This window comes from Panicum virgatum, chromosome 3N, assembly GCF_016808335.1.
Source record: "Panicum virgatum strain AP13 chromosome 3N, P.virgatum_v5, whole genome shotgun sequence".
Classification (NCBI taxonomy): Eukaryota; Viridiplantae; Streptophyta; class Magnoliopsida; order Poales; family Poaceae; genus Panicum; species Panicum virgatum.
In genome coordinates this window covers 53,632,447-53,644,761 of record NC_053147.1, presented here as the reverse complement: position 1 = coordinate 53,644,761, position 12,315 = coordinate 53,632,447, and the positions used below count along the sequence as shown (strand labels likewise).

At 47.0% G+C, this 12,315-nt stretch overlaps 1 protein-coding gene across 2 annotated transcripts; it reads right to left on the bottom strand.

Annotated features, from left to right (window-relative positions):
• Positions 1-7,463: 7,463 nt before the first annotated feature.
• LOC120666181 (disease resistance protein PIK6-NP-like) lies at positions 7,464-10,423 on the bottom strand. Of its 2 annotated transcripts, none has more exons than XM_039945968.1 (2): positions 8,744-10,423; positions 7,464-8,602 (listed from the first exon to the last, which is right to left on the bottom strand). In XM_039945968.1, exons 1-2 carry the CDS (start codon positions 10,376-10,378, stop codon positions 7,901-7,903), a joined length of 2,337 nt encoding a protein of 778 aa, XP_039801902.1. In that variant the 5' UTR covers positions 10,379-10,423; the 3' UTR covers positions 7,464-7,900. The 2 variants fall into 2 exon arrangements, with proteins under 2 accessions (XP_039801902.1, XP_039801903.1); XM_039945969.1 differs by having other exon boundaries at positions 8,750-10,421.
• Positions 10,424-12,315: the final 1,892 nt, after the last annotated feature.

The window sequence follows — 12,315 nt, the reverse complement described above, 5'->3', positions numbered from 1 at the left end:
TATTTGGTTAGAGCGCATAATGGGCTAGGGATAAACACAGTGAACCAGTGAAAGTATACATCTTGCTTTTGCTAACAAAATTATTACTACACGATTATAAACAGAGTACTTCCATGATTATAGGAGCAGGGTGATCGCGTCGCCTATTTCTACGAATCGATTTCAGAGCTAATACAAAAGAATAGGATACCATATAAAGTCAGAACGGATTGGAAGTTGTATGCCACTGATATGGTACCGATAAATTCACTACTTCAGTGGAGAGAAGGGTTTGCGCGCGATGATTGAGGTAAGTGGTTCAAACTCCGATTGATGCAAGTGTGCATATTTTGTCAAAAAAAAAATCATACCTATATAGTAGAGGGGCTTGTCGTGGTGGTTGGTGGGCTAGGATACTTTTATTTTGTTGTTTGTTTTCACTTTTTTATTTGTAGATATAAAATGCAGGAGCGGGTACTGTACCCATACAAATGGTTTTTCACCCGCTGGTAAAAATTACTTTTGTAGTAGTGTCGTTAGATCCATCCCCTCAAATCCGAGAGCCACTGCCGATCAATTTTTGAAGAATTCCTTGTAGACTTGTAGAGGCCCCTTATCAACCAATATCTGGCATTGTAGCCCGAGATACGGATATCCACTTCGTACTTTTTTAGAACTCACATTTGACGGAGTATTAGGCATGAGCTTGCTTGAGTTCATTCAAGGCATCTTCTTCATATCTATTAAAGAAATCAATCAAGCATATCCTAATTGGTGAGCTTATATATTCTTCCTGCCTTAATTCCTTCTTCTCTGCTCTTAGTTTGCATTTACAGGCACCATTTTCACGAGGACGGTTCCAATGAATCCGAGAAAAAAGCACATCATGACCTTGTACACGAGCACAGGAGCAAGGCTTTTAATTTGTTGATTCTAAAAGGTAGTTGAACTGCTTGTGGAAAGGCATAGTCTCTTCTTTATCGATATTTATTTATAATCTCTTCATAGATTAGCAATAACAAGAATGCAAATTCAGATACATTTCATATATTTCAGTCACGAATTTTGTTAGGCATTGCAGAGCTTCGTTCATTCATTTAAGTGGTACGAATATGGGAACGTGTCATTAGACAGACATCGGAGAAAAATACAAAAAAAAAGCAACACACGACTTATCACTTTCGTAATGGCTAGGGTACGCTTGATTTCTTGCACATTTCTCTTCATTCTTGCAAGGAGTTCTGTAGTTTGGGCCCAGATCTAGTGGAGGTTTTGGTAGTCTCTTGCTACATTTTGATATGCAGAGGAACGAAGAAGTAAAATATGAAAATATATTTCATAACTGATCTGATGATGCTCAATTGATATCATAAATTTTATTTGAACTTCCAATAATATATGGTGCGGTGTCATGTTGTTGCAATAACGGTTCAGCGTCTTCACAAAAAAAGGTTCGATGTCGAGCAACATAAAAGCTTTGCAACTCAATCAAGTGGTGAAGTATCAAGACTGGAAGCCCCCCCCCCCCCTGTTTACCTCCGCTCTCAGGCTACGCAAGAAAGGGTTTTTTCTTGGGGGGGGGGGGGGTACCATGCTACCCGCGCATGGTAGAACAGGTAAACGTGCATGAAAATTTCAACAAAAAATAATATATATGAATAGATAATATAAGCATCTATATATACTACTGTAAAATTTGGGATTGAACAAAACTTTATGTAAGGTAAAGAAGAAGATCAGCATATATGACTAGTTGCATATCATACTAGTAACCATTTTTACGTTGTTTTCTCTTTTTCCCCCCTTGATGAACATGCATTATCTATATATATTATTGTTTATTTCTTGATGGATGATTCTACTGCAAGGAGCCGGAGCACATGAACCATTTTCCCTAGGATAGTGTTGTTGAAAATAGCGGTGGGTCATGCAGCAAGGCACGTAGATGCGTGTCTAGGGGTATTGTAAGGAAAATAGCAAGAGGTAGTCTCTTGCTACATTTTGATATGCAGAGGAACGTAGATGCGTGATTGAATAATAAATATAATCACTGGGACTAATATTTTGTCAAGATATGCCTTTGAAGGTGTTTGTTAGGTTCCAAGGATGTGATGGAAGCCATTCAAATAATCAAGTATGAAAAAAATCGTAAAGAAACGAAAGAAAAACAAGCAAAAGCCTCACCGATGCATTGGACCAACTCATTTGGTAAGGGACAAAAGAAGGACCGAATCAATCCGTGATCAAGGGTAGCAGGAGCTGAAGGTGGATTGATCGATTCATTCAATCAAGTCCAACAAGGGTAGAACGAATTAGTCTGTGGTCCTTCGGCTCTGGAATGACCGATTAATTCGGTCATGTCCATAGAAGCCACCGAATCAATTGGTGAAGCTTGAGGGACCCATGAGTCAGCCGACCAATGGCTACCTTCACAGCTTGACCGATTAATTCGGTCAGTAAATTGACCAATTTAGTCTATTAAATCAGATTTTCTACCCATTGGAGCAACAACTAGTTTATTTGGTTGGGGCTAAATACCCCTACACCCAGCAATTTCAAGGGTGTTAGAGCTTGGAGAAGGTATAGGCATGGTTCCCACACACTCAAGTGCTCTAGCCATCAAATTGCTCAAGAGAAAATTAAGGAAATTAGCATAAGTCTTAGAGATTGATTAGTGCTAGTTTAGGCTGTTTAGCATATTGTTTTAGGTGTTAGCCTAGAGTTAGACGAGATTTTCACACCTCATTGCTATGGTGCTTGCGCGCACCAAGTGTTGTAAATCCGAGGCTTGTAAGTCTTGCAGACCTTCCAACTGAGTTTGTGGAGCGGCCGCCGGTGCTTGTGAGAGGAAGGAGAGGTCCTCGGTGATTTTCCAAAGCTCTACCTAGTGAACATGGCGGGGAGCATCCTAGAGATGTAAGGCGGAGACCCACTTGCGGGTGGGGAAGGCCTGTCGGCTATCCACAGAGTTACTCGACCTAGGAGTTTATGCCCTTACGCGGGCATTCGATTTGTGTTGCTTTCTGATACCTCGGTAAAAATCGTCGTCATGCCACGCCCAGGAGTTTGCATTATCTACCTCATTTACATCCATATTATATTTGCGCCTACATTCCACACTTAGATTTCCTAGTTTACCTTGCATAGTTTATAGGATTGGAACCTCTTTTACGGTAAAGATACCAACATATAGAAACCTAGTGGACATCTAGATAGAAATTGTGATAAATTTATTTATGTGATTGGAGCCTTAGTTTTTAGAACACCTAGTTCACCCCACTCTTAGAGTGTCATTGTCCTTTTAGGTGTATTGGGATGCCTGACCTAGCAAATCTTGGCTAGCAAACTACGCCAGGCTAGCTCTAACCAGGATTGCTTTATACAAAAGCTCATATTTAGTTGTCTTGTACTAGTTCTTCTTTAGGTTAGCTCATGCAAAAGGTGATTGCTTTAAGCCACCTCACATGTGAGCGCTCCCAAGGCAAGGTCGAGTCGACTCATCATGCTCTGCCTCACCCTGTCGGTGCCAGCAAAAGTCGCCGGCACAATGGGCAAACAATGGGGGAGGTGAGAGGATTTCAGTTCAGTTCACTCTTGCTTGTAGGCCCCATAGTTGTGCAAGCCCGGCTCCGCTAGTGCATGGGCTGCTCGCGTTTATCCGGGGAAGGCTAAGGAGACACTGTACATTACTAGAGCCTGGCTAAAGGGCATAATCAGGAACAACATAGGTTGGGTGTCTTATGAGAATGTAAGGATCGTGGCCCAAGAAGGAGGTTGAATTGAGACTTTTTCAAATTTCTATTTGGTACTTAGCCTAGCACTATAGTGTTGCCCAATCTAAAATTTGAAACCTATCAACTATAGCACACTAACAAAACAATCCTAGGTTGGTAGCCACACTAACATGCTCATCTTTCCTAGTTAGGATCACACTATCAAGAATAAGGCCTAGTCAAGAGAGCACACAAGCATACACGTGTTCAGTCAACAAACAAGCTAACAACAACAAGAGCAAGAGCAAAACGAAATTAAATGCTAGAATGTAAAGACAAGAGACACGAGACAACCGGATTTTTTTCCATGGTACCGAGGAGTTGATACTCCTCCCTAATCCACGTTGGAGTACATTGAGCTCCCTTGCCTCACAAAGAGCAAGTATCCACTAAGAATGCTCCTTCTCCATCAGTGGAACGGCGAGCTTTAAACCGTGTACAATTTCTTCATCTTTGGGCTCCCACAAACTCCAAGAGCTCACCAAGAGCCTCCGATAGCTAAGACCATCTAGGTGCCATCAAACACCAAGAGTAACAAGCTCTTAATTAAGCCTTCACTTGACCCTCACTAAGCTGGTTCTAATCTCAAGCACACTTGCTACTCTCAATTTGGATGAATTCTTCTTGTTTGGATTAAATCTCAAGCACAAACTATCTCTCCTTAGCTCTGGGGTGGCCTCAGGTATTCAATGTGTCAAAGGCATCATAAATGACTCGGGGGGTCGCCTTATATAGGGTGGAGAGGCTCCCATAGCCGTTACCTACAAACTGCAGAAAAGCAGGGGAGCATCAGTTAAACCGATGGGAGGCATCGGTTAAACCGGTCACTCTAAGCATGAATAGTAGCTGTTGAAGATCTGACAAAGTGACAGGCTGACGTCAATGCACTGACCATGTGCATCTATCGGCCTAGATGCTTTAAGAGAGCTTGGCTATGGGTTTCCCACTGTAACACCCGAGTGTTAGACTTGGGTTTAACTAGCTAACTAGTGATCCAACTCTCTCGGTTACAAGTCGAGTCACAAATCGATTCAAAACTCGATTTCAAATTCTGGAGCCAGAGGAATCTGGATACTCCGGGTTTGAATCCGGAAATTCCGGATTTACCCGGATACTCCGGATATTCTTCCGGATAGTCCGGACTTGAAATCCTATACCACGTGTTAGGGTCTTTTTACTGTTTCCAAACGGTTAAACATCAGCTTTTCTCTCTTCCTCAATCCCCACGAGCTCTCCCTCTCTCCTTAGCCCTAAACTCCAAATCCTTCCTTACAAATCCATTCCCAAGGCCAAAGAAGCTCAAATCGGCGCGGGGGATCATCTTCTCTAGGTATTCCTCCATGGGGTGGCTTCGTTTTTGAGTTTTTCTTGCAAGGAGAGCTTGCTCAAGGTACTAAGAGCTAGGGCAAAAAGGGATTGATCGATCTAGGGTGTTTAAAACGATTTTGTTTGGGTCAATCATCTCCTTATGAACCATTCTATTAGGGCCTGAAAGGGTTTCAAATTTTATGGGATGGTTTTGCCAAAAATCAAGATTTCAGTTCTTGGGGGCGAAAATGGTAGGAAATCCGGATACTCCGGGTATATAAGCCCGGATACTCCGGATTTGGAACACTCCGGGGAAAACTCCAGGTATAGGCCCGTAAATTCCGGACTTGGGAGTCCGGATACTCCGGAAATTTCGGATATTCCGGATTACAGTCCGGATATTCCGGGTTTTGCAGAAGTGTGGGCGTCGGGTTGGCTCGGGTAGTGGTGTATGTATATGGTTTAGGCGTGTTTCAAAGTTACAAATCATGCTGCATGCATTCTCGTGTCATATGCATACGTGTAGATGCCGCCACCGAAGGAGCCGTGTACGAGGTGATCGCCGGGCCACAGGAGCAGCGGGGGCAAGTTCAGCAGGAGAATTGTGAGCACCCAGCCCAAGGCCCAGCTGAGCCCAGTGTCGAGCAGCAGCCCGAAGGCAAGCCCCGGTGCACATCCTATTATTTGAAATTATGACACCTATATAAGTATTTATTACTTGTGCATTACATTTAAGGAGTTGATTGGAACCCTAGTTGCATGATCCCTAGGTTTCCCTGAGTTATACTAGCATGTATAGGACAATAGAAATGCTATGCTTAATAGTTCTCGATAGAAGTCGAGTGACTTCTTGCACTCACGAGACATAGGATGTTTAGAAGTCGAGTAATTTCCGGTTACTCGCGAGATATAGGTTATACACTTATCTACAGTACCTAAGTTGTTGAACTTGACATGGAAGCTTGAGACCGGACGGGAAGTGGTGATGATATATAGGTATGGCAGCAGGACAGGGTTCCTGGGTGTCTTAGTCCCGTCTGTGTCGATTAAGGACCGTAGCGTTATAGGCCCTGCTGATCATGTTTGAATTGTACTAACCTCATACCGGGAGTAGGAGGTAGTCGAAATCGGTAAGCCGAGTACTGCCTTACTTCGAAAGTACAGGAACCCGCACCCAACTCCTGGGGTAGTCAAGTAGTCGCGGAGAAATGGGGATGCATTGTTTTCTTTTAGTGGTCTCACGTTGAGCTCGGCTGATCATATGTCGTTGGGCTGGTTCCTGTAGTTCGAGGTGGGAAGGGGAATGGTTGGCATGTATAGTCCGACGGGGCAAATACGTGCCGTGTTGGTTAGGTCCACCTTGCAAGGTTAAATCAGATCGATTTGCCGTCAGTCGCTCTCGGACATGAGCACCTTAATCTTCGAGTCACATCGTAGTAAGGAAGTGAAACAGAATGATATGATAAATGTTGATATTTTCTTAATTAATTGTGTTTTCACTTTGGTTGTCATATACATGCAAAACATAGATATTTAGCAAATCTATTGTTTTAATTTGGAGCTAAAATCTTGAAATCAAGGATCTACTTTTAGGTGCTTTTTCTGCAAAACCAACTACCAGCCAGAAAGACTTGCATGTCTAGATATGTGGGCTAAGTATACCCATTAGACGGGTAAGTCTTGCTGAGTATTAGTATACTCAGGGTTTTGTTGGAAAAATGATTTCAGGACCCGCACACGTAGACTTCTGTCCGTGTTGCGCCAAGTTCGTTCGACTAGACGCGGATGGGTGGAACGTTGAGGACCCAGGCGCGTAGCTTTGGAGTGTATGGAATTGCACACTCGTGGGCTGAGTGTGTAATTTATTTTCATTCTTATATATTGTAGTGATAGATTCCATGTTTATCAAACTTTTTATAAATGGCAGACACACTTGTATATTATTTTGTATTTCAAACTCGGGTTGTAATTTAAATGTTTCATAGCATTTGGTGTTTGTAATTTTAAGTATTGTGTGGTGCTCGTACCATCTGCGCTCACCTTCGTGTGAGACTACCGGTGATGTTTCGATCGGATTGTGGGTTGAGAAAGGATCGCCAAATTAAGCCGTTAAGCTAATGCGCCCGATGTGTTCAAATGACAGCCATTACGCTTAATTAGAGTTTTAATTTGGCGGTTCCGTCACACCCAACCAACCAATCATGCCGGTAGCCGCATATACCCCTTACAGATCTACCATAAGAAGGAGAAATCCATGGCATGACTCGCCCTTATTTGCCCCCACCCCCACCCCTATGTTTTCGCCCTTGAACCCAATCAAAGGGGACAAAAATGTTTTCAGCATCAACCTTGTGTGTGTATGATGGTAGTTACTGCTCACGATTGTTATGACAAAGCACACGATGATACAATTGGTACATTTTATTCCCACACTGAGCACACATACAGTCACACGTAGACAAGCTAAACATGATTAGTTTTGTGTAGGTGTAGTTAACTAGCTATGTAGGTTGATCATAGTGGCACATAACAGTGCACTATAGGTAAGCCCTAGAGGGTTTATCAATACGCTATGTACAGGATTAGGGTTGCAAATAGGTAAAAGTTTTAGGTGCCCCTCCAACTCTACTTAGTTCAAAATTTTGTACTAATTCTCTAAAATTAGTACAAAATTTTAAACTAAAGAATGTTGGAGGTGCACATAAGGATCACCTGTTTGCACCCTATACAGGATTATGCGGTCACACATGCTAATTAAATAAAAGATACACACGACCCTGCACACATGTACCACACATATACTGGCTACTAGCAACGTAGTAGTAGTGATGATGATAGTTCTAAGGACGTCTGATGACAATGACATGACTCTTTGGGTGTTTTGCAATGGCACCTTCAGGTAGCACCAGCTGTTTCAGCCCTGGGAGGTGCTCGAGTCCGGTGGCCGAAGCTCTGGCGGCGCCGTCGGCGTTCATCATCATGGACCAGACGATCTTCTCGATCCGAGGACCCGAGTTCTCCTCGAAGGTGAGCTTGGTGATGCCGGCGCCCTCGAGCAGGAGGAACCTGAGCGCCCTGAATCCCACCGCCCTGAAGGCGAGCGCGTCTTCCTTGTACGACCCGCGGCGGAGCCTGAGGCAGAGCAGGCCGGGGAGCCTGCTGACGACGTTCTCCAGCTTCTGGGCCGTCAGATTTGTGTCGCACAGTGTGATCTTGGAGAGGCAGCTCGTCAGGTCTGCTGCGACCCAGCTTGGCAATCCAGATGTTCCCATGCCGTTGATGCTTAGGCTCTCGAGCTTCACCGGCGTCACGAACGTGCCGTCGCTCTCGCCATTGTCGAGAGAAGCGGCGTCGGAGAGCGTACCCTTTTTGATCCAGATGGACAGGGAGCGCAGGCGTCCGGCCATCTTGGAAATCTCTCGGCGCAGGTCCTTGATGTCTTGCTCGCGTCCGGGGAGGAGCACGCCGAGCTTCCTTAGCTTTTTCAGACCCCCGACTTCGCTAAGCTCGTTGCCGTGAGAAATTTCCACATGGGACAGTACCTGTTAGGGTTTCATTGGTCAAGGTTTTAATTGTTTTTCTTTTACTTCTTCTGGAGCTAACTACTACCAATACATAGCAAAAACTATATAAACTGATAACTGAATGGAAGATGAGCTGACTAGAGTTTCATGGGTACGTACGCGTACCTCCATGTCGGTCATCTTACTGATGTTGGCTGGCATCCTCACGGTGCAGATCGGCTCCCCATCACTAGAAGGATTCTTGTCACCGGCAAGAAGATGCTTCAGCTTGCGCAGACCGATGCGCTTTGTGTCGGGGCCATGGATCTTGGTTTGCCGAATGTCCAGGGTCTCCAGCAGCTGGAGCGCTTGGATTTGACTGGGCAGACCGGAAACATCTGCGTTCCGGAGGCTCAGATACTTGAGCGTCACCAACTTGCTGATGGTCTTCAGGTGGCGCTTCTTCAGGCCCCTGCAACCTCCAAGATCCATGACATTCAGTCGATAGGTTCTGGGGAGTGATCTCAAATGATTTAGCTGCTTGTCGATGGATTTCTCTAGCTTCTTCCTGTCCGCCGCTGACACGGACCTGTCGTCCTCCTTTCCTGGGATGGGAAGAAGCCCGCAGATGCCATGATCCTGGAGGGCTTGTTGATCTGGTTCCTTGTGCTTTATTTTCTGCTGCTTGGCGACCATGTGACGGATGCGAAGCTGGTTGTCAAGGTGAGCCGGCAACTGGCTTCCCTCAAAGTTCTCGCTCTTGGAGATTTCACTGACGAATTTCTTGACCAGATCTCTCATCTCGCAGCTCTTGACTTTGCCGGCGGCGCCGCGGTCGGCCGGAGAGATGAAGCCTCGGAAGAGGAGGTCGCCGAAGCACATCTCGGCTGCCTGCTCGTACGACTGCTTGTCATCGTCCTTGGCCACCAGTCGCTCGGCCGCCCACCGCCTGACCAAGCTTGTCCTGCTGATGCTTTTCTCTTCCAGGAATGCAGTCAGATACTGCAGGCAGCTCTTGTGATCCCTGGACAGCTTTCTGTAGCAGAGGACCATCACTTGCTTGGGGAGATCCGCGCCGCTGTCGGATCCGGATGCGGCACGGAGGTTGTCGAGTTCTTCCTTGCTCACGCGGCCTTGACCTTGAGGAGATACATGGAGAGTGCGGAGGAGCATCTCCATGCAGATGGTAGAAGTAGAACTATCTTGATCCATCTCATGTTGTCCCTCGGCTAGAGCAGTTTGTATTGCTTTTGTCACGGACTTGATTTCCTCCGGAAGCAACGCGATGGCATTCTCGAAAGATGCTTCTCCAGCATCCATGTCAACAAGCGGCGTGCTGAGCTCGCCGGCGGTCTTGCCACCAAGGACGGCGGCGGGCCTCCCCCTCGTCACCACGGGGACGGTGACGCCGTAGCGCTGCCGCCTCTCGCCGACGTCGCGCACCCGGACCTTGAGGTCGCGGATCCTGGTGGCGAGCCGGCGGCGCGCCGGCAGGGTCCTGAGGAGGACGACGGCGTGGCGCAGCTGAGGCCAGAAGCCCGCGTCGGGCGGGGCGAGGTCGCGCATGTAGAGCTCGATGCAGTCCTGCGCGATGTAGGCGATATCGCGGACCTGCTTCATCCACGCGCGCTGCTGGTCGTCGTGGTCGTCGCCGGACTTGGTGAGGTGGAGGAGGAAGCCGTTCATGCTGTCCATCTCGTCCTTGATGAACTGGATGTCGCCCTTGACGCCGCCGAGGAGCTGCGCCTCGTCCTTGATCGCCGCGGACAGGACGCCCAGCAGCGAGTCCACGGCGCCGTGGGTCAGGTCAGCCATCTCTCTCTCTCTCTCTCTCTCTCTCTCTCTCTCTCTCTCTCTCTCTCTCTCTCTCTCTCTCTCTCTCTCTCGATCGTCGATGGATGTGGAATGGGAGATGGACAAGGTAGGAGATGGTCCAGAAATATAAGGGGCATCCGTGGTGCCACCAAAACAAGGAAAACCAAGCGTAAGCTTGAGGCAACAGCCTCGAATATTCTTTTTTCTTTCTTGTTGTAGTTTTATAAAGGACCTGCTCCCCGCTAATCTTTTCGTGTTCCCACACACAGACAGATTGTCAATTCAAAACTTTATTCTTTTCGATTTTGGACCACTAGCTTTTATTCTTTTCTTTAGCCAGTTTATCACTGCTGTCTAAATCTTTGTGTTCCTTGCACCATCGAGTTCCAGAGCCGTCGATCCCTACCTACAAACCTTACTGCTAAGGGTGTCACTGAGCAGACTTGGCGGTAAACACCGACAGCTGGCGTGCTAGGTAGGGGACTCGGCGAGTTCATCGGCGAGTTCGATGGCCACATTCGCTTTCAGCACCATGACGCCTCCCAGAGGCGCCACCTTCATCTTCGGCTCGTTGGTCTGCGTCGCCAATGGTTTAGGCGGTTTCGACAGCCACCTAACCAACTCTCCCATACCGAAAATCTCTACGTCGGAAGATTCCAACAAGATCGCCAGATCCTGTAATCGCGGCGTCACGTTGCTTCCCGACCTCGCCAAGGAGGTCGAGGCGAAACTCGAAGACAAGTCGGGTTCTACTCGGACTCAGATCAATCTCAGACCGAATTCTACTCGGATTGAGACTCTTATTGCGCAACCCGTCTTTGGTTTGCGCAATTCATCGTCTGTTTACAAACAGATGATTAGATCCTCCTATAAAAATAGCTTGGATCGCCTACTTCACGTCGAATACCAATCAGCCACCGTTAGCCGGGAGGCACCCGTTTTTGATGTTTACCCAGATCCAGTCGAGTCACCTCAAGACAGCATGGATTTCATCACCAATGTGCTGGCCAAGATGCAACTCAAATCTTGCCGAGGCCATATCCTCACAGAACTACTCGACAACTCCTCGCAGAACTACTCGACAACCTGCGAGAAGTCGCCAGCATTGATGATCTCCCGTTTCAACACGGCACTCCCCTCGAAACTGAGAGGGAAACTGGCTCCGGTGGAACTGTCGTAGCTGATTACGAATCAGACTTGGAAAGCTTCTCTCACGAGCATTTGGTTCCGGTAATCATCTAGCCCGGGGGTGCTCCAAGCCACCATGATCCAAACGAAGCCTTAGATCAGATCTCAGCAGACAATCTGACCCAAAACGCTCCAGTTGATGAAGACGAAGCCACTCGCACAGCCCGCAGGGCAAGGAATCAACGAAAAGAAGCACGGAGGGTTCATGCAGCTGAACGTGCTCGAATTCCACCACGCAACCTCATTAACGAGTTCAACAATGTCGCAGATCCGGTTTTCAGAACACCAATTGCTGCGATGACAGAAGCAACCCTATGACTCATGATGATGCCCCAGAATCCAGAGATAGACCGAGTCATAAATCTCACCAAGAACGTTGTTGAACAACTCGAGAGAAAAAACCCGCTATCCTCACTCCATGGCACACGATCAAGGGCTACCGCAACAGTCATACCTCAGGCAAGCCGTACCTCCGGAGGCCACCAGCGTCAACAACAGCAGAAGCAACAAAACCAAAGAAATCAAGAGGATCAGGAAGCTGCGAGCAGTCATCGCCCCAGGGGTGGCCAACCGCGAGCAAACCAAGCTCCTGGGCCTCAGCCAAACCACAACAACAACTGTGGGCATAACAGGGAAGAGGTAGCCGACTCCATCATGGATGCACGGGATATCATCAACGCAAGACGCAGAGCACAGTTTGCGGACAACTCCGATCGCTTCCCTGCCCTCAGCAGAGTCTTCGACAACAT